The sequence below is a fragment of the Mustela lutreola genome, chromosome 2, assembly GCF_030435805.1.
Source record: "Mustela lutreola isolate mMusLut2 chromosome 2, mMusLut2.pri, whole genome shotgun sequence".
NCBI classification, from domain to species: Eukaryota; Metazoa; Chordata; class Mammalia; order Carnivora; family Mustelidae; genus Mustela; species Mustela lutreola.
The window spans coordinates 15,695,680-15,715,734 of record NC_081291.1 but is presented as its reverse complement, the minus strand read 5'-3'; the positions used below and the strand labels follow the sequence as shown (position 1 = coordinate 15,715,734).

Sequence of the window (20,055 nt, the reverse complement as noted above, 5' to 3'; positions counted from 1 at the left end):
GGCCTGGGCCGCAGAGGCCCAGAAAGTGAGAGAGACCCTGAGGTTTGGAGGAGGAGACCCCGTGGGCGATGCTTAAGGGAGGGGAGGGAGCGGGAGGCCAAGGCGGAGCGAGGGCGTGGCGGGCGCGGGTGGGGCTGGACTTGTGAGGATTGGGAAATGGACGAGGCAGGGGCGTGGTGTAGGGGGGGACCTGCTGGAGAGGGGAGGGGCGGGAGCGGAGAGGAGCGAGATGGGGCGGGGGCGGGGCCTGGCAGGGCGGGGCCAAGCGAAGCCGGGTTGGGGCGGAGCCTGACGGGGGCGGAGGGCGGGGGCGTGTGGGGGCGGAGCCATGCGGGGGCGGGGGCGTGCGGGGCGGGGGCGTGCGGGGCGGGGGCGTGCGGGGCGGGGCCGGGTGGCGGTTGGCTGGTCTCTGCAGGCGGTTGGCGCCGTTGGTCTCGCGAAGTCGAGTCGGTTCTCTTCCCTCCGCACGCTGGCCCGCTCCGCACACTGCAGAGAACGGCCCTCCGGTGAGGGTGGGACAGCACCGCGAAGGCGGTGGGCTCCGGCCCGACCCGGCCCGGCCCGCAAAGGGGCCTTGCACGTGGGTTTCCAGGGAGAGGGCACCGATCGGCGCGCAGAAGCCCGTCGAAGGCAGGGCTGAGGCCACAGCGGCGTGCGAGGGAGGAAACTGCCAGGACCCCCAGTCGAGGACGTGGGCGGATGGAGAACGAGCTCGTTTATCCATGAAACTGCCACGGGCTGGCCGGGTGAGTTTCTGGTAAACGTATTCACCCCCCGAGGACAGAAGAGGTTTGCTCTAGCAGACACCCCATCCAGGGTTTGGGCCCGCCTTTACCGGGGCGGGGGGGTGGTGGTGAGCATGCATCTCCCCCGTTGGGACCCGACATCCTGCCACAGTTGAAGTCCGCAGCTCGGACGGATGGCAGTGTGCAAGGATGGCGAGGCTTCGGGCCCTGCTGCCGCGGCCCCTGCCGCTCCTCCCACGGGGCCCAGGTGGGAAGTGCAGAATTCCTTCAGGCACCTGTCTGTTCCTCGAGCTCATGGCCCCTTTCGTCTCCTTCCTCCTTAAAAGCGTGTTTTCCGGGGCGCCTGGGTGGCTCAGTGGGTTAAAGCCTCTGCCTTCGGCTCAGGTCGTGATCTCAGGGTCCTGGGATCGAGTCTCACATCGGGCTCTCTGCTGGGCGAGGAGCCTGCTTCCTCCTCTCTCTCTCTCTGCCTGCCTCTCTGCCTACTTGTGATCTCTCTCTCTCTCTGTCAAATAAATAAATAAAATCTTTAAAAAAAAAAAAAAAGCGTGTTTTCCTGAAGGCTTCCCCCTCACTCGTTGGAAGTTGGGCTGTTGATTTTGGCCTCTTGAGTCTCTGGAAGGCCACCCTCATTACTGATCTGTTGTTTCTCTTGAAAGGCCTGTGTATTTTCTAAATTGGTGGCTGCTTGGAGAACCCAAGGTGGAGTCGAGAGAATATGATAAAGGCTGCTGTTGAGGCTGGGCCGCAGGCATCTGCTCTGGAGTCTAGCTTCCTTCTGACACATAAAGGTAAGGGGAACGCTTGCCCATCTGGGGCCCCCGCTTCAGCTGGCATTCAGAGGTGGATTTTGAACTCCATTCCCAGGGAGAGATGTCCCTCTCCTCTTCTCCCTGACCCCTCCCTGGGTGCTTCTCTGCCCAATCTTGCCAGCCCCACACCATTTCCTCCCCACATCTATTTTCCCTTGGCTGAGTGATACTTCAAGGGCAGAGGATTCCCAGCGGGGATGAACTTGGCCTGCCTCCAAGGTTCCATGTGCAGCTTTGTTTCCCTCTGATGTTCTTAACTATTCTCTCTCCCTGAGATGATCCGACTTTCCCCATCATGTTCTCGGTACCTTCCACCTTTCCCTCACCCTGCCAGTTTCTCCCATCCACAAGCAAGCACTTTTTGTATGTTGGCCATTGGTCTCAGCTTGTTCTTGTCCTTGACTTGTTTAAGACTTACTTTGCAGGTCTGTGAGGGACACATGGAGCTCCCATTTTGTATGAATTTTTCAAGGCCACAGAGCCACTAGTTAGAATGAGAACTGGAGTCAGGAAATTCATCTATACCTCTGCTATGTGTATGAAACCTTTTTTTTTTTTTTTTTTTTTTTTTTTTCTTTTTTTGGTCATTGTCTTGACTTCAGTTTCTTCTCTCTCTCTCTCATAGGATGGATCCAGCACCTTGGAAACAGGCCCGGGAGCTGAAGTCCCAGGACAGGCCAGAACCTGGCCACATGTGGACCACCTGTCTCTGTCCATAGGCAAAGACCACCAGGAACAAAGTTGGATTTACTGATTTGTTGCAATGAGGGAGACTGCATACCTGTCTCTATGAGTCCAGGGACATCTCAGTCCAAAGGTGTTACAAAGAACTTACAATAGAACTTGTGTGAGGTACCGTGGGGGCAGTTTCAAGGAAGCAGGATCAATTCTATGATCGGGTATCTCAATTTTTATATAGAACGTGAAACAAAAGCAGCAGAGCTTAAGCTGTGGTTGGTAAAGAGACAGCCTTCACTTGTGTTAGCTTGGGGTGGGGAACGTTGGTTTTTATGGTTTACATAGTGGCCATGATATTGTCTGCCCTCAGACATGACCACGGAATGGTCCTGTATTGTCAGACTTTGGGATCTGTGAGACTGGCTTTGTTCCACAGCAGAACTTCACAGTCTAGCTGTGAGCCCCTGGCTGGTCTGAGCCTGCTGCCATGGACTGTTTTCTCTTTCTCACTGCAAAGGCAAAGCCTTGACCCTCAACTTGCAACCTTCTCTCCTAGTCTCATATCTTCATGGTGGGATAGCGATCATCCCACTGGAAGAGGAAGAACGGATGGTTGAGAATAAGGAGAGAGATTTGTGGGAGGTAGACTAGGGAGGGAATAGCAGCTTAGCTTAAAATATCCATATCTCTGTCACCTGTACAGATCCAGGGTTCCCTTCCTCTCTCAGGATAGAATGGGATTCCAGAGCCATGTTGGCAGGGGTGGGGCAGGAAGCAGGGTGGGAGGGATTAGGATATGATTGCTGAGCAGGTGATTTCTGAATTACTGAAAGAAGGTCCCAGTAAAGGGGTGGGGAAGGCAATAAGAAGTGGTCATTCTTAGCACAGATAATCCTCACTTAGAAATACAATCCACTCCCTTAGGAAACCGAGGTAGTGTGATCATACAACCCAATTTTCTGGTACATCCAGTTATAATACCTTTATTGTAACTATTCGATTACCTGGGATATAGTTTTGCTACAAACGATCTGGGTTTATACAAATCAATTTTTGTAGTGAAGGGAATCCATTACTTGTCTGATCCTCTGAGGAACAGACAGCAAAATGGGATTAGACATGCAAGAGGGTTATTTGGGGAAACACCTGTGAGGAAGCAAGGGTTTGAGGGAGCAGGAACAGGCAGGGGGAGCCTTCTGACCTATCAGCCCAGCCCTCCTGCTGAAGCAGGGAGGGAGAGGAGGACAGAGGGGAAGAAGCACAGGCCACAGGCTGCAGGGCAGTTCTGAGAAAATCTTGGCCAGGCCGCTGGGGTCTCCCGAGACTGAACTTCCCCATTAGAAGAGTCCCCATCATTGGGTGGGAACCGTGTGGCACCGGGGACCCCTGCTGTACCCCTGCTGTGCCCCTGCCGTGCTCCTGCCGTGCTCAGTCATTGCCCAGAGGCGGCCAGGGGGGTGCCTGGCCTCCTGTTCCTTGGGAGGGCGGGGGGTGGCAGTTGAGGCTGTACTGACAGCCTGCTTCTTGCCACTTGCTCTCTTGTCGCCATCGGAGCCACACCCTGGGGAGGGGGGCACACGAGGCTTCAATTGGCAGCACCCCCAAGTCAAAATGGAACCCAGTTTAAATCCTCCTAGAAGCAGGGGCCAAGATGGGATTAGACAGGCAACAGCTTTATTGAGGGAGATGCCGTGAGGATAAAAGGGGGCAAGGGGTGGGGGGGGAAACCTAAGCAAATGTGACACAACCTGTGCACTACTGGTGAAGGTGAAGAAATAAACTCACAGAAGAGTGTTTCCTTTAAAACCCTCTGTAAAAAAAAAAAACAAAAAACAAAAAAACAAAACCGTGAAGTCATGTGTGCTGAATATGGGCTTGGGAAATATGCTTTTTAAGACCCTGAATTCAGAGCATCAGACAAATAGGATACAGCTCAACTATCTTTTGCATGGTTCTTTTCTGTGAGGGCTTCGCCGGGACCCTCTTCACTCACTGCTTCCTCGCCTCTCCATGGTGGGGAGAGGGTGATTTTTGCCCCCGCAAAGGACACACAGCAATGTCTGTGGCCATCTGGGCTGTCACAGCTGGAACCGGCCCTGCGGGCATCTAGTGGGTGGGTGTCAGGGATGCTGATGTTCGGCAATGCACAGAACAGCCCCCACAGCAAAGGGTTATCCGGCCCCAGATGTCAGTAGTGCTAAGGCTGAGAAACTGCCCTGCCAGTCCTCTTCACCCTCTTGCAAGGAAGCCAGCAACATGAGCTTCGTGGGGAGACCCCAGAGTCCAGGACCTCCTGGATGGAGGTGTCCCACCACCACCCCGCCCCCTGAATCAGGCTCAGTCAATAAAGCTGCAGACAGCCAGAGACCTATCAGGAGACTGGGCAACAGAGCTAGAGCAACCTGCAGAAGGCCAACCAGCGCTTGCTATTTCAATAAGTTTTGTTTAATGAAGTTCCCAGACCCTTAAAAGATTTCCAAAGGTGTAACTAAAGCATGTGAGACGCCTTATAGAAGTTACGGAAACTCATGGCAGAAAGTAAAATGCCTGAGCCCTTGATCCCAAGCAATATGTTTTATATGCTGTCATCTGAGACATACCCACGCCCACCCTGACATTCTGTCAGTTGCATTTAGAATGGAATTTGAAACTTGCCCAGCCCATCTTGCTGAAAATCAACTGAGTCTGGGGGACTCTCACTAGAAATTTTTCCTGTAAACACTAGCTGGAAAACATGGAGATCGCTTTTTCTCCTTCCGGTTGACCCCAAGTGTTTGTGTTTTTTGTCCCAGCCAATAGGACAAGCAGCACCAGGGAAACTCCGGGGTCAGCAGTTCTTAGGAACCTTGCCATTGGGAGAATGGAACCCCACATTCCCATGTGTGTTCACTTAGTCTTTATTAAGGGAATGTGCTAGCACTTAGCCCCAGAGATCCAGGTGACTTTGCCCTCCGACTGCAGGGCATGGACATAAAAATGTCAACATGTGTTCGTGTGCTTCAGCCCCCATCCAGGCTGCCCTGTCAGTTGCAGAGGGAGTCTGACCAGACTGCATGGCCCAGACCCATACCTGGGTCTAGCTGCCTTTCAGCTGGGTTCACCCACTGGGAAGGAAGCACCTGCCAAGCTGGGGGAGGGGGGCAAAGACGCAGGTGTTTGGGTATTTCTCCCAGTCCCCCTTTGTGCGCTGGGCTGCATTTTCTGTCTGTGGCTGTGTCCCTCTGCACAGAGCTCTCTCATGTGTTTCTGCTGTGAGGCTCCCCTAGCACCATTTGCGCTCCCCACCCCACCCACAGTCCTGCCCTACAGAGTGCTCCCTGCTGTGGCGAGCTTCTGAATGCCCGCTATCCCTTGCTCACTTGCTGAGAACACCCATATCTTTTGTTAAAAAGATTTTATCTGAGAGAGAACAAGAGAGTCCAAGCAGGGAGAGAGGCAGAGGGAGAGAAAGAAGCTGGCTCCCCACGGAGCAAGGAGCCCAAAGGGGTGCTCCATCCCAGGGCCACCGGGATCACAACCTGAGCCGAAGGCACACGCTTAACCACCTGAGCCACACAGGCGCCCTCATATCTCTCTAAATATAGGGCTCCTCGCCATGGTTTTGGGGACTGTAAAAAGGACCAAGCAAGCCGCAACTATGCAAAATAGCCTTAACGATCCATGGGGAAAATTACGACTGGCCTTTCAAAAGGTTTGTGAAAACATTAAAACCCTCTTACTGCTGATAAGAGGAAAAGTAGTACCAATACTAAATACACTAATTTGAAACATTGCAGACATTGAGAAAGTATTTCTTGGAAAAGTCTAGCCAGGAGGAGTTGGAACAGCGCCTTGCCTGTTCCTAACTCCCCACCTATAATTGAATTTCAAGTTTCATTGATTTGCCGCATTTTCATCGTTATTGGCCAGTTCCGTGTTTGTTACCCTTCTTTGCAAAATGTCCCCCGAGTTCATCGGTGGGAGACCAGGAGGCACCACAACTGCTGGCTTTGCTGTCTGTGCATGAATGGAGTGACCCGTGTGCAGAGGCCAGTCACCCACCGTCTTGGAAAGAGGTCACGTGGCTGGCCACCGAACACATTGCGTGTCTGCTGTTTACCTAGTGATTTCTGGACGGAAGAGCTAGCCATTCAATTGTACCTTTGCAACTGAGGCTGTACACACTTTCTTGCAGTTAATATACCAGTGTCACTGAAATTGTAACCATCTTGTTGGGGTCTGGCATCATTTAAAACCCCTGAAATTAACAATAATTGAAATTCATCTATATCAGAACCGTGCAAAATGAGGGCTGTCTATAGTCCTTAAGAGCCCTTTGAACTGAGTTCGCTTCCTGATAAGACCATAACTGATACAGTGTGTGACTAACTCTCCAAGGGAGTGAAAAAGGAAGCTTCACAGAATGCAGCCAGGGTCCACCAAGATACGCCCTCTGTCTTCTGCCTCCAGCCTAGCAATGACTTATTCTACCATCCAGATGAGGGCAGGCAGAAAGCACCTGGGGTGTCACAACCTTCTAGATCTGGGCACTTGAAGAAGAGGGCTGCCCTGGGAGACGACTGACCCAAAAGTAAGGCTGATACCGCTGTGCTTAGGAACTAGGAATTTACTGAAACAAGAAATAGGGCCTGACCCAGATGCTCAGTTGAAAACATGCTTCTCCCATTAAAGACCCACAGGAGCAAGTTTTTGGGAACTAGATGAATGAATCATCATTTCTTCTTCAATATGACTTAATTCTGCTTCCAAGCCTTTGTTCCCTCCCACGGTCAAGCTTTGGGTCTGTAGTAGCTCCATGCTACAACTACAAACTGCTAGTTACCTACCATTTGCCCCTTCTTCCTCTTCTTCTTTTTAAGATTTTATTTATTTGACAGACAGAGATCACAAGTAGGCTGCCTCTCTGCCAGAGAGAGGGGGAAGTAGGCTCCACACTGAGCAGAGAGCCTGATGTGGGGCTCGATCCCAGGACCCTGGGATCATGACCTGAGCTGAAGGCAGAGGCTTTAATCCACTGAGCCACCCAGGTACCCCTGCCCCTTCTTCTTTAGAGAGGTTTGATTTTTATTTGGGGAGCAAAGGTACCTACCAAAACCTTCCATGCATATAGGCATTTGACAAAGTTCTGGCCTATGAAATATAAAGAAAAGAGAGGCTCCTTAAAGGAAGCCGACTGGAACTTTCTTGCCCATTCTCCCATTTTCTTTTGCTTCATGCCTGGTAAGCAAATTATAATGGCTGGTGCTCCAGCAGCCATCACAGGCCATGAGGTGACCTCAAAGACAGGAAGCACACACTAGAATGGTAGAATGGGAAAGTTAAAGGAACTTGAACCCCCTAAGACCATAAAGATGCCATACCAGCATTGAACTATCTACCTTCAGATTTCTATCTTAAGGCCCTGTTATTTGGGATTTTTCATTATATGCAACCAAAGCTAATTCTAACTGGATAAACATGCCTATCTCCTACTGAAATTAACTTACAACAAGTGCTTCAAGTTGAGCCTCTACTTCTTGTTAAAATCAATATAAAACAGTAACCAAACATTTTTATTTTGGCCAATCCTGATTAGTGGGCAAGGTATCACTGCTCAAGGCTTAGAATACTAGGAAATTCAGACTGAGGCAGACCAATGAGGAAGATATTCTGGGGCTGATAGGTTTCTTCAAAAATCCTAACCCTGTAGCCCAGTGGTTCTCAGCCACTATTGCTTGGAATCACCTAGAGAGCTTCAAACCCTCTCAGTGCCCAGTCCCTCTCCCCAGATATTCAATTTAATTGGTCTAGTGTGCAGCCTGGGCATTTGGCGTTTTAAGCACCTCAGGTGATTCTAATGTCTGCCCAAAGTTGAGAATGACAGACCTAACCTCAACTCCTACACTGATATTTCAAAATTTCCCTTTGATTGGCATCTCCAAAGCTTTTGACACACCAGGAAACACACAATGGGAAAGAGAAAAAAAGGGTAATGATTATGAAAGAGGCCTCAACATTAGTTCCAGGAGAATATGAAGAGACCATCTTTCCAGGAGAAGTTGAACCTCTTAGAATCCGGCTTCCTATCATTGCTTACATTGGTTTGGAAACTTCTCCAAGGTTTGTATCTCGGAGCCAGAACCAGGACCAGTGAGATGAGTGAAGCACTGTGTGAAGCACTTGCCTGGGCTACAAAATTTAAGGAAGCATGAAAAAAATTTTTAAAATACAAAAATGAAAACAATCTCAGTAATCATGATAAATAATAATTGAACGTGAGATGTTTAAAAATAAAAATGAGTGCAAGTAAATCCATGAGGAACAAAGTGTCAAAGGCTAAAATAAAAACAAGTTCCTAGGACAGGGTGTACCCAGGTTTGCAAGCTATGGGTCTCTATTCCAAACGGAAGAGCAAGAGGGTCTGTGGCCCATTAGCGATGCCTAACGATTCTCTGGCCCATACTGCCCCCTGCTGCTGGAAGCGGGAAGTGCTCGCTGCCTGCCCGCGATCCGCTGCCGTGGCACTTCTCCACCGGGGACCTTTGCTCTCCCACAGAGGCATGGTGCCCTCTTGCGGGAAGCCGCCCACTTCAGGAACTTTCAAAAGGCCGTGGTCACCTGCATCCATCTAGATTATAGCGCGGCGTGGGGAGGGGTGGTGTGTGTACCCAAACTGAGGGTGGTAAGACCTAGATTTGTCTCAGCTTTGCCTCTGAGTTGTCTTAAACAAATTGCATCAGCCTTCTGAGCTTCTTTCTTTCTTTAAGATTTTATTTATTTACTTAGAGAGCAAGAGAGGGGAGAAGGTCAAAGGGAAAAGCAGACTCCCCAAGGGGCTGGGAGCTTAATGTGGAAGTCCATCCCAGAACTCATGACCTGAACCAAAGGCAGTCGCTCAGCCAACTGAGCCACCCAGGCTCCCTCTGAGCCTGTTTCTGCAACTCACGTGGATCTTTCTACTTCTTCCCATAATTATTGGATTACATGAGAGGCTTTCTGGGACAAAGCCCAGCAGACTGCCTGACACATTTCACGGTAAGCGACCTCCCCGAGCCCACCTCACGGCCACGGATCGAATCAAACAGTCATCAATTTATTACTGAAGGCAAGGCACACTAAAAAAAGACCAGGGAGAAGAAGGTGCAGATGGTGGATGATACCACGGCTGATGGGACAAGGAAGACTTCCCGTACAAGGTGTCACTAGCCAGGACACGCCACAAGATGGCCAGGAGCCTCCTGGGGTCACCAGGCCACTTTTCCAATGTTTTATTTCAGGAAAGCTCCAGTACGTGAGGCAAGCATCACAGTGGTGGTGGAAAGCCCAAGGCCCTTGGGATCAGCCCTGGGGTAAAATCGAGGCTCTGTCACTTACTAGCTGTGTGACCTTGAGGGAAATCGCTTAACCTCCTTGAGTCTCAGCTTCCTTTCCTACAAAATGGGGATAATGACACATCTTGTCCTGGGTGGATAAGATTTTAATAAAACAACATACTGGAAGTTCCTGTGCTCTGGTGAGCTCAACAAGAGGTAGCTATTGCTAGCACGGAGCTCTTTGTAAGGAGTGGGAAGTGTTGGCCATGGTCCTACGGGGCTCCTAGACCAGCCCCCAGGGCATGCTGGGGGAGGATGGGGATGCAAATTCTCCCCCAGATGGTCTCTGCTCCTATCCCCACCCCTCAGCCCCCAGCAGGACTCAGACATCACTGCATCCCAGAAATGGATCCACACAACAGGAGGGGTTAGGGATGGGGTCACCCCTTCCCTGGAGTTGGGGAGGGAATACTGGATTCCAGCACGTGGAAGTGGAGTTTACAAAAGGAAACCTGGACATGGGAATCAGGGCTGTGACTTTGACAATTACTGTGTCCATGTCAATTTCCCCACTTCCATAATAGTGCCATGGAAGAAAATGCCCTTGCTCTCTAAGTAAATACACGGAAGTATTTCCGGGTAAAGGGGGACTCATGTCTGCAATTTACTGTCAAATGGCGGGGGTGGGGGGTGGAATAAAAGCATAAAGCAAATACGGGGAAATGTTCATATTTGGAAGATCTGGGTGAAAGGTATCCAGGAATTCTTGCAACTTTTCTGTAAGTTGGAAATTCTACGATGATAAGAAGTTATACAAAGAAAAAAGACAGCAGCTGTCAGGGGTTCTGTTTCCCCTTACTCTTTTCTGTCCTCCTGCTGAGAATCCGTTGGTGCTGTGAAGTGTGTGTGTCCAGCTCGCTTTCCCTCTCCTCTCTCTCCTCCTCCTCCCTTCCCCCCTCCTCCACTCTTCACCTCTTTCATTTCCCCCTCCCTTTGCTCCCCTCCACCTCTTCCGCCCCTCCTCCCCCTCCCCCTTCTCCTTCCATCCGCCCTTCCCCCAGCCCCCTCCTCCCCTCCTCTCCCTCCTCCCGTCCTCCCCCCCGGAGCTCTGGCAGAGGCGCAGCCACTCGCGGCCCAGCGGCACCAGCTTTATTTGCGCGAGCGCGAGCGCGGGCGGGGTGCGGGCCGAGCGGGGATCGGGGCTGCGCGGCCCCATCACCCCCGCCCCCATCACCCCCACCCCCTCCCCCTCCCCCGCCGGCCCTGCGGCTACACGATGGCGAACTGGCAGATGTAGGGCAGCTTGTCGCGGCAGCGCTTGTCGAACCACTTGCCGTTGGCCGCGCCGGCCAGGGCGGCGCAGTTCTCGGTCTTGCCGCCGTCGGGCTGCGCGGTGATCTCCGTCTCCCAGTTCTTGTAGGCGATGTGGCCGCCGGTCATGTCCACCCAGACACCCTCGGACGCCATGTCGTTGAGGCCCAGCCAGATCTCGGCCTCGGCGCCCACGCTCTGGCGCAGGTAGTCGTACAGGGCGTCGTTCTCGGAGCCCGTCTGCGGGGTGCCCAGCGTGCCCCCGCGCGAGATGCAGTCCTCGCTCGCCTCGTGGAAGGTCTTGGCCTGGGGGAAGGCCAGAAAGCATTTCTTGTGCACCTTGGTACCCTTCAGACAGACTGCGAGGGGGGAAGAGACGGGGGAAGAGACGGCAATCAGCCGAGGTCTCCAGGGTCCCTAGCCCTAGGCCAACGCCCAGGGCCCCGTCCACCCTCCTGCAGTCCCCGCTTCTGCGACCCCGGCCCTGGACAGCCCACCCCCACCCAGGCTAGGGCTGTGACGGACACTAAGGAAGAGCCGGGATCCCCGTACTAGAGGAGAGCCCCTAGCTCAAGGTCACCGCCCTTCCCTGGGCACCACATCCAGTGCCTGGGAGGGTGTGCCAGTGTAGAGACAGGATCAGCTCTGGTCACAGGGGTGGAATTCTGAGGAGCCCTGTCAGCGTGGGAGGCTATGAACCTCCAAGGAATCGACAGACATGGGGGAGGGGTGGGAGGGAAGAACTGCCTTTTGCCATGAACTTTGTGCCAGGAAGTCCCCACCTCATCATCTCACCTCAGGGGGATAGTGCCGGCTAGGTTATATGGACTTTGGCCAAGCACAAAGGTTAGACAGGAGAGAGATGTTAGAGCTCCTCCAGTAATCTCCCCCTACACCTTCCACTCTACTGATGAGGAGACTGTCACCCAGAATGGCACCGTGCTTCTAAACTTTCCCTCTGGGGCAGATACTGTTGGTCAACCCAACCAACAGCCATTCTCCACCCCCTTCTCCCTTGTCTGCCTCCACTACAGAGGCTGGGAAAGCTTCCTTCTTGCATCGAAGCTACAGGTGGTCATATGATAGAGATCTGATCAATAAGGTGGGAATGGAAGACCTTCACTGTCCTGAGAAATAGCTGGGCCACCTTTTCTCCTACATCTTGCCTTGAATACCGGCAGGATGCCTGGAGCTGGGGCAGCCATTTTGGCACCATGAGGCAAAGCTTCTGAGCAAAAACTTACAGCTACCCACTCTCAGACTCAATTTTTGTTTAAGCTACTGTTAGGTGTTCTGTTCACTGGAAGCCAAAGCATGCTAGACTCTTCCCTTCTAGAGCCCCTTCACCCTACCTGCTATGTTAAGCAGGCTGTACAAAATCACGTGTTTGTCCACCCTTCAACAATTTCCTGAGTGTTGATATGTGGCAGGCACTATGGTGGGCTATGTGGTGGAAGAGACAAGGCAATCAAACATGGCCCCTTTGTTCCTGGGGCTTACCATCTAGTGGGGGAGGCAGACTTAAATAAGCAAATGAATAGATCATTACAAACTGCAATAAATACGATGAAGGAAGGAACATCATCTTGTGAGAGTTATAACTAAGGAGCCTGACTGAGGCGAGGAATTACAGGGTTCTCAGACAGGGATGCCATATAGTAGGTGGATCTCGCGGGGAGCAATTCAGGCTGCTGAAACAGCAGGTACAAAGGCCCCATGGTGGGAAGGGCAGATTGTGGCACTTTAGAGGGACGGAAAGCTGGTCACTGTGCATGCTGAAAGGAGAGACCTGGGTGGGAGGAAGTGGGTGCAAACTGCCCAGTGAGAAGGATCTGGAGGTCTCTGAGGAGGCACGAGGGGAGCAGAGGACCCAAGGTTCAGGACATGCTGTCAGAGAAGCATCAGGTGAGAAGGTAGCTGTGACCACAGGGAGATTTGTAGATTGCCCAAGAAGGGGCAGTCCAGGTGATAACTGGAAAGGCAGCATAGCAGAGCTAAGAGCAAGACTGTTCCTTCCAGCTGTTAGCAAGACACTCCACGTCTTAGTGGGAAATGGAGGCGGGTTGTAGTAATAAGCCCCAGCAGAGCACTTGGAGCAGGGCCAGGCCCTCAGGATGCTCACCTGTGAGTGTTACCTACTACTGTTTGTATTCTCTGTGCTCCCCAGGGCACACTTACAAAGGAGAAGGTGGGATAGAGAAGCTATGAAAGGAACATGATGGGGGGGGGGGGCAGAGAGAGAAAGATGAGCTGGCCAGGGAGGGGGCCCGACCTTGCCCCCAGGCTCTGCAGCTGTGTGCCTATGTCCACCCTTGCTTGTCTGGTGAGCGCAGAGCCAGGAAGCCCCAAACCCACCTTTCCTCCCACCCAGGGCGCACTGGGCAGGCTGCTCCCATCCAGATCCTCGCCTACTCACCAGCCAGGTGAGCGTGGGCGAGGAACGTGACCTCTCTGTGCCTCAGTTTCCCCCATTTCAAATGGGTAGGATAAACCCCGCCTTGACATAATTAGGATGATGAAGAGCGTCAGCACCAGCAAACGCAGTGAGGCACAGGGGAGTGACGCTAAGGTGCCCCTGAGGGCTGTGGGGGATGGGCTGAGTGGAGGGTCCTCTGGGGGCTCATGAGGAAGGTTGCGGTCCCTGCTCCACACAGCGCTCCTGGGGCCACGCTTCCGTTGGGCGGTAATGGGGAGGCTTTTTGTCCTTCGAGAGCATTCCCATAGGCACACGTGTCGGGGGATCGGGCCCCAGAGGAGCAGGTGGAGGAGGGGGCTCCCTGGATCCTGACAGCTGGGGCCCCGGTCCTCGCTGGAGACTTCCAGGCGCGTGCCTGGCTGCCCTTGCCTGAGCCCTCCTGGTCTCCGCTCCCCTCCCCACCCCTCACCCGCCCCGCGCATCTACGGTCACCTGTCTGCAGGGCCTGCTGCTCCTTCAACAGCGCCACCTCCTGGGCCAGGTTGTCCAGCTGGTTTTTGAGCTCCTCAAACATCTTCGGAGTCACAGCATCTGGGATGGACACAATCACAAAGCGGTGAAGAAGGCAGGGAGAGATGGGGGCGGGGCAAGGGACGGGCTGGGAGAAGCCCTCGCTCTGTCGACCACAAGGGGGTCAAGGGAAAGGATACTCTGCACTGCTTTCTCCCAGTCCCCACTGATGGTAGTCTGAGGAATTGCTTGTCATTCTCCACCTGCCCGGAGACCCACCCTTCACCTGCTCCGATTCAAGAGAGACCCATGGTTTGTTGAGGAGTGTGGCTGGGGGTCGTTTGGAGTTGGGACTGGTAGGGGCCGGGGAGGGGGGCATCCCCTACCACCCTCCCAGCTCCAGAGGAGAGCAAAGCAAAGGAAGCAGAACCAGATGCCCTTGAGACCTGCCAAGTTCACCTCCCAAGACTGGAGCAATGGGACACGGACCAGCAGAGCATGCACTCCAGCCCGGGGCGTGGTGTGGCGGAACAGGTGCACATGTGCAAGGGCACTGAGGTCTCGAGGATGTGAGTAACCTGGGGCGAGCTGCTCATCTGTGAAAGAGGATGATAATGGCCCCACTTTAGGGGACTCTGGAGAAAATAGAGACTAAGAGTGAGAAAGCACGTGAGCAGCACTTGGCTAACAACAGACCCTGTGACCCATGTAAGCATCTCTTAGAGTCCTGCTTCACAAACAGGAAACCAGAGCCAGATGAAGATGGAAGAGCGCAGAGCCAGCAGTGGGCAGGGCTGGCTGAACCCAGGGCGCATATGGTTCTGGGCTTAATCCCCCACCCCCCTTTGTGACAGGACCAGAGTCCTAATGTGAGCCAGCCTGAGCACAAAGATGTGTTGGGAGCTGGTTGTGCGCGAGCCAGCAGAGGAAGGTGGGAAGCGTCTGTGTGTGTGTGTGTGTGTGTGTGTGTGTGTGTATGTAGAGCGCTCTGTGGGTGGACCCCTGTCTTACTGAAATCCCAGGGGCTTCAGAAAAGGCTGTGTGGCTTGGGGTGGAAGGCTGGGAAGTGCTTCCATGGTCCATTTAGCTGTGCCTGCATGGAGTCCAAGGTCATGAGCGATGAAGTCAGAGCTTTTGTCCACCCATAAGATGCTTTTGCACCTCAGGAATCTCAGGAAACAAATGCAAGCAAGAAACCTACTTGTATATACAGAAACTAGTGATGTAATTTACCAAATATGAGGAAAATAGCACCCGGATAAGCAAGGGGGAAAAAGGGGGGCAGGAGGATTTAGGGTTGGCAAACTAGCCTGGCAGGGTTATGTGTGCCCCGTGCTGGGCCTCTGTCTTGGCAGCTTCATCATGGCAGCTCTGTACCAGTCATATAATGTATCAGCACAGGGTGCCAAGTGAGGTGGTGCAAGTTGGATACTGCACAAAGGCCCTCAGCTGAGGGAACTAGTGGGGGCTCATGTCTAGTCCCTAGCCTTGCCCTGGCTATGCTGGGTCAGATCAGAGAAAGGGGTGCCTTTCTACAATTTGGCAGCTCAGAGGGGTACCTTTGTAATTTGCATCCAGGTGCCCGTGTGTGCAAGGGGCCCTCCAGGAAATGGTCAAGGAGGAAGGCACCAAAAGTGTTCCACCCAAGGAAGGTGTAGGAGTGAGGAATGTCTACAGCTCTGGACGAGGAATCAGGCGGCCCTGTGCTACCCCTCTCCGTTTTTGAGCCTCAGATTCCTGATGTGTGTGATTGAAATGGACACCCTCCAGGTCCCCCAGTCCCTGTTCTGAGGGCCTGTGAACCCCCTGCAGCCCTCCTGCCCACCTGAGCCTCCCTGCCAGGTGTGGCCACATGGCTACTAGAACTCCAGTCACCTGAGCCTTCCCAGCATGCATTACCCCCAGCTGACCTCATACAGCTAGCTAGGGAGACACCTCCCACCTAGGAGCAGATGAGCTCCTGTAAGCACCCAGAGCTCTCCCCTGACCCTGGAGGTTGGGGAAGGGGGGAGCTTGCCACACAGCCAGCCTCCCCTATCTGTTCATCCCCCCGAACCCCATTCCAGGCACCACTTTGCTCCTCTTCTGGACTCCCTCCTCCACGTTTGCACACAGCACCTACAGCTAGTTTGTTTCTGGGATTCTCAATCCTGGTGGCTCCTTGGAATCACTGGAGATTTGTGGAAAAGGCAGATGCTGCCCCATCCCCCAACCGCCAGATCCAGCATCTCCACGGGTGGCGCGCCCAGGCTCCTGGATTGTAACAGATTCCAAGATGGTGCTGGCACCCAAGTGAGAGCCATCAAAGTTCCTGGGCCGATTTGCACCTTAACGAGCAGGGTGGTGACCCTTCCCTAGGGTGCTCGGCCCATATACCGGCACCTCTGTGGAAAAGCGCTCTGGAAGCATTTGCTGGTGGAAGGAAGCAAACCAGGTGAGTCAGAGCACACCGAAGCGGGTTCCCGAAGGAGGCCAGAGCTGGACAGAACATTCCACCAATGTCGTCAGCGGTCCTGCAGACCTCCGGGCGCCCCCTCCGTGGAGACACCCTGGGCCGGGTTTGCATGTGATAACGCCGGAAAGGACCAAGTCGTTTTCTGGTCTGGACTTCTCCTTTTTCGTATGATACATGATTTGCATGATGAAATAACTAAATACTACATCTCTGGGAGCTGAGACATTAGCCACTGTTTTCCACATTTAAAAATTCTATTATCTGCCTTTAGAACTGCACCTCCTTTGGAAGACCATCCCTGGGTGGTCATTTTAGCTAATGCTCACGGACACAGTCGTGCGTGATAGTGACTCTGCTTTTTCATGAAAATTTTGCAGAGGTAATACCTGCATGTACCTTTTTAGAAACCCAAACAGTTCAAAACATTACAGTCTCCTTTCTGACTGACATTGCCTTCAGCTCCCCAGGTTTTCACCCCAAAGGTAATCACTGTCACTAACTCTTGTGGATCCTTCCAGAAAAAAATCTGACTCATATAAAAGGAAATGTGGGGGCGCCTGGGTGGCTCAGTCCTTAAGCGTCTGCCTTCGGCTCCAGTCATGATCCCAGAATCCTGGGATCGAGCCTTGCATCAGGCTCCCTACTCCGCGGGAAGCCTGCTTCCCCTCTCCCACTCCCCCTGCTTGTGTTCCCTCTCTCGCTGTCTCTCTCTCTTTCAGATAAACAAATAAAACCTTAAAAAATTAAATCAATAAAAGGAAATGTGTATTTGTATATAAACCCACATTTCAAAATAAATGTAGGCATGGTATCCATTCTGTTTTGAACTTTTCCATTCTGTTTTGCACTTTCTGTTCTTAACTTTATAAACTGAACCTTTGAGGTCATTATCTGTCATCCACACATCTGCTCCTTTCTCTGTCACAGCCCTGGGTGGGTGGGTCGGGGTCGTCTCCACTGTCCCGAGGGGCCTTTCCACATTCCGCTAGTCCACAGCCAACGGGCAGCTGTCCATCTACAGAGGAGGCTCAGAGAGCGGCCCGAGGACGGCCCACAGCCCCTCGCCTTGCCTCTTCCAGGCTCTTGGCTCTGGCCGCCCCTTTCTCTGCCTAAATCCACATTCTCATCCCCTGGAACTCTCTCTCGGAGCCTCAGAGCCCTGTGGGGGTGACAGGCCGGTTCATTGCCATGGCGTTTCGCTAATGTTGTCTCAACACAGCCTGGGGTGACCTCACCACAGGCACGCAGGCCTCCAAGGGTAGGCCCTGCTGCAGCCAAGGCAACCCAAGGACACCCCAAACCCAGAGGCAACAAAGGGAGTGCAAGCCTGCTCCTGGCACCCTCGTTTGGGTTCCCACATTTTTGTTTTCTCAAGGCTTCGTGATACACTATCCCATGGAGAATTAACTGGGTCCTTTTTTTCCCCCTGTGCATGAAGTAGATCATAGGGGCCAAGCACTGGGCTGTATAGTATTAAATCCTAACCAGACGGCTTTCTTTCAGCAAGTGCCACTATCCCCATTTTACAGTGGAGTAACCCCAGGTTTGGAGATTACAAAGCAGAGCCCATTGGCATTGCCATACCCCAGGTTTGATTTCTTTAACATATAGGAGGGTGGAGATGGGCGGAGTGGGTGTCGGTTTAGAAGATCTGGAAGGTTCTGTCTCATTCTAAGAGTCAGGGATCCTTCCAAGTCTGACAACCGCCCCTGATACTGAAGAATTTGCCCAGGGTCCAGGGGTAGCTCACAAAAGTTCCCTGGACTTATCAAGAAGGAAAATGAAGGGAAGGAACATACGAAGCCATGACAAAGAGGGTGACCACCCTTGGAAGATGGGGAGGAGCCCTGTCCCCCTCCTTACCTTTCTTGACATTTGCAGCCTTCTTGACCTTGGGGGCTGGCTGCTCAGCGGTGACCTGGGTCAGGAGCGAGAAGAGGCAGAGGAGCAGGTAGGCCCCCCAAAGCTCCATGCTGTTGCACCGGCTGGGGCTGCAGCTGCTGCCTAGCTTTGGCCTGGGTCCGGAGAGGAGTGGCGGCCACCGTCCGGCCCGCACGTCTTAAGGCAGCAGCCACGGGGACCTCTGTCCAGGAAACCCTCCCAGACGGTGCTGCGTGGCTTGCCAAAAAAAAAAAAAAGAAGAAAGAAAAGCCTGCAAAAGAGGCAGGCCTGAGAGAGCCTGGCTGCCTGGGGAACACCCACCCAGCGATCTGGCCCTGCCTTCTGAAGCAGACTCACTGTTTTCTAGAATTCTGAAATATACACAGTTGTTGTCCGAGCGCACATCTCTTGAGCAGTTCCGCTGGGCAGGAGTAGAGGTGCCCCCTTCCCCAGCATTAGCTCAAAACAGGTACACTCCGTGACCCGGGGCTCAACGCCTGACTGCATAGATAATTTTGTGTTTCCGTCTTTATACATTTGGTGCATCTTTGGGCCAAAATACCAGGGAATACCTCTCCTTGCTTCACGTTTCTGTCTCTCCACCATCCTATCCTGAAGCAGAGGTGACCACACAGGGAGAGGGGGAAGGTGCGGGACAGGGTGGAGCAGGAAGAAAAGGTCGTCCTGGCCCAACAGGGTGGAGAAGGGCATGGGGGGTGGGGGCGGGGGTGATGCAGGGACAGGGACCCTGTACGGAGAGCTGGGGTCCAAGCGAGGAGAGGAGATCATCCTGCATGGGAGGTCGGGTGCGGGGCATGGACGGGATAAGAGGGAGGTGACATACAGGGCTCCATCCATCAAATCAGCAAATCTGTTACAGAACAAGGGAGCCCGTTTCCTCATCATCTGAGAAGGGAGGGGCCAATTTGGAGAGGCAGGTAACTAGAATGCTGGAGGATATCCCATGGTGGAGGATAACAATTAGAGCCATCGCTGTGCGACTGTGGACTTCAACACATAAAGATGAGCCCATGCGTTTAGATGGAAATGTCCCTAGCTGTCACTGGGAGTGCCGTGGAGCAGCAGCCCCTCCAAGGCCCCCAGCACCCCTAGCCTCCAAGCCCTGGCTTCTCAACCCAGCTTCCCCCGAAAAGGAACCAGAGCACCTGGACGAGAGGCCCGATTCCAGGGCCCAGGCAGGGAAAGTCAAAAATGAACAAGTTTCTCCAGAAAGCAGGCAAGTGAGTGCTCAAGGGATGATGGAGACATGCCGGGAGCACTTGGAGCCAGCTTGGGGGAGCTCCCAGGGCCCGACGGTCAGCAACTGCGGTGGCAACAGCACACCCAGGTGTAAGTAAGTGGACACGCTGATTATCCCACGAGGAAAGGGGTATTTTCAGAGATCCAGATAAGTTGTCCACAAAACACTTTTTCCCTTAAAAAGAGAAAAAGAGTAAGGAAGGAAGACTGGCAGACACTACTTCATCCATTGACCCAAGTAAGCCTCCCAGCTCGTGGGGCAGGTGGGAAGCCTGCAGCCCCCGAGCTCCTGATGGGAACACACCACCATGTCTGTCCATCCGTCCGTGAGGTTCCTGCCAAAGAAACGTCACACAGACGACTGAGCCGCTGATGCCAGTGCTCTTGACATGGGAATTGTCCATTTCCCCCGAGCAAAGGATTGTTTGCAAAGAAAATACAATACTCTGTAATTTGGGCTTTTCTTCCAAGAAGCCTGCCATAGAGCTCTCTGTCGAGCCCACCCTCGGATTTGGGGAGGGATCTGGGTCAAGAACAAGCACCCCCAGCCCTTTAGTGCCGGGAGTGGGGGAGCAGGCGGAGGAGGGCAGCGCACGGCAAGAGAAAGCGTGCTGTATTTTTCTTTTACTAACTCCTTTGGTTTCCCGGTTTTCTCACCTTGGCTCTCGGGGCACCAAGGAAATGGAAGGAGTTT

At 53.2% G+C, this 20,055-nt stretch overlaps 1 protein-coding gene and 1 long non-coding RNA gene across 2 annotated transcripts; one reads left to right on the top strand and one right to left on the bottom strand.

Annotated features, from left to right (window-relative positions):
- The first annotated feature begins 399 nt into the window (after positions 1-399).
- LOC131823829 (uncharacterized) lies at positions 400-4,178 on the top strand. The gene is made up of 3 exons (XR_009350670.1): positions 400-746; positions 1,406-1,537; positions 2,184-4,178. It is a non-coding gene; the product is annotated as an uncharacterized LOC131823829 (long non-coding RNA).
- Positions 4,179-10,754: 6,576 nt separating this feature from the next.
- On the bottom strand, positions 10,755-18,365 carry CLEC3B (C-type lectin domain family 3 member B). The gene is made up of 3 exons (XM_059160670.1): positions 18,084-18,365; positions 13,748-13,846; positions 10,755-11,198 (listed from the first exon to the last, which is right to left on the bottom strand). Exons 1-3 carry the CDS (start codon positions 18,190-18,192, stop codon positions 10,798-10,800), a joined length of 609 nt encoding a protein of 202 aa, XP_059016653.1. The 5' UTR covers positions 18,193-18,365; the 3' UTR covers positions 10,755-10,797.
- Positions 18,366-20,055: the final 1,690 nt, after the last annotated feature.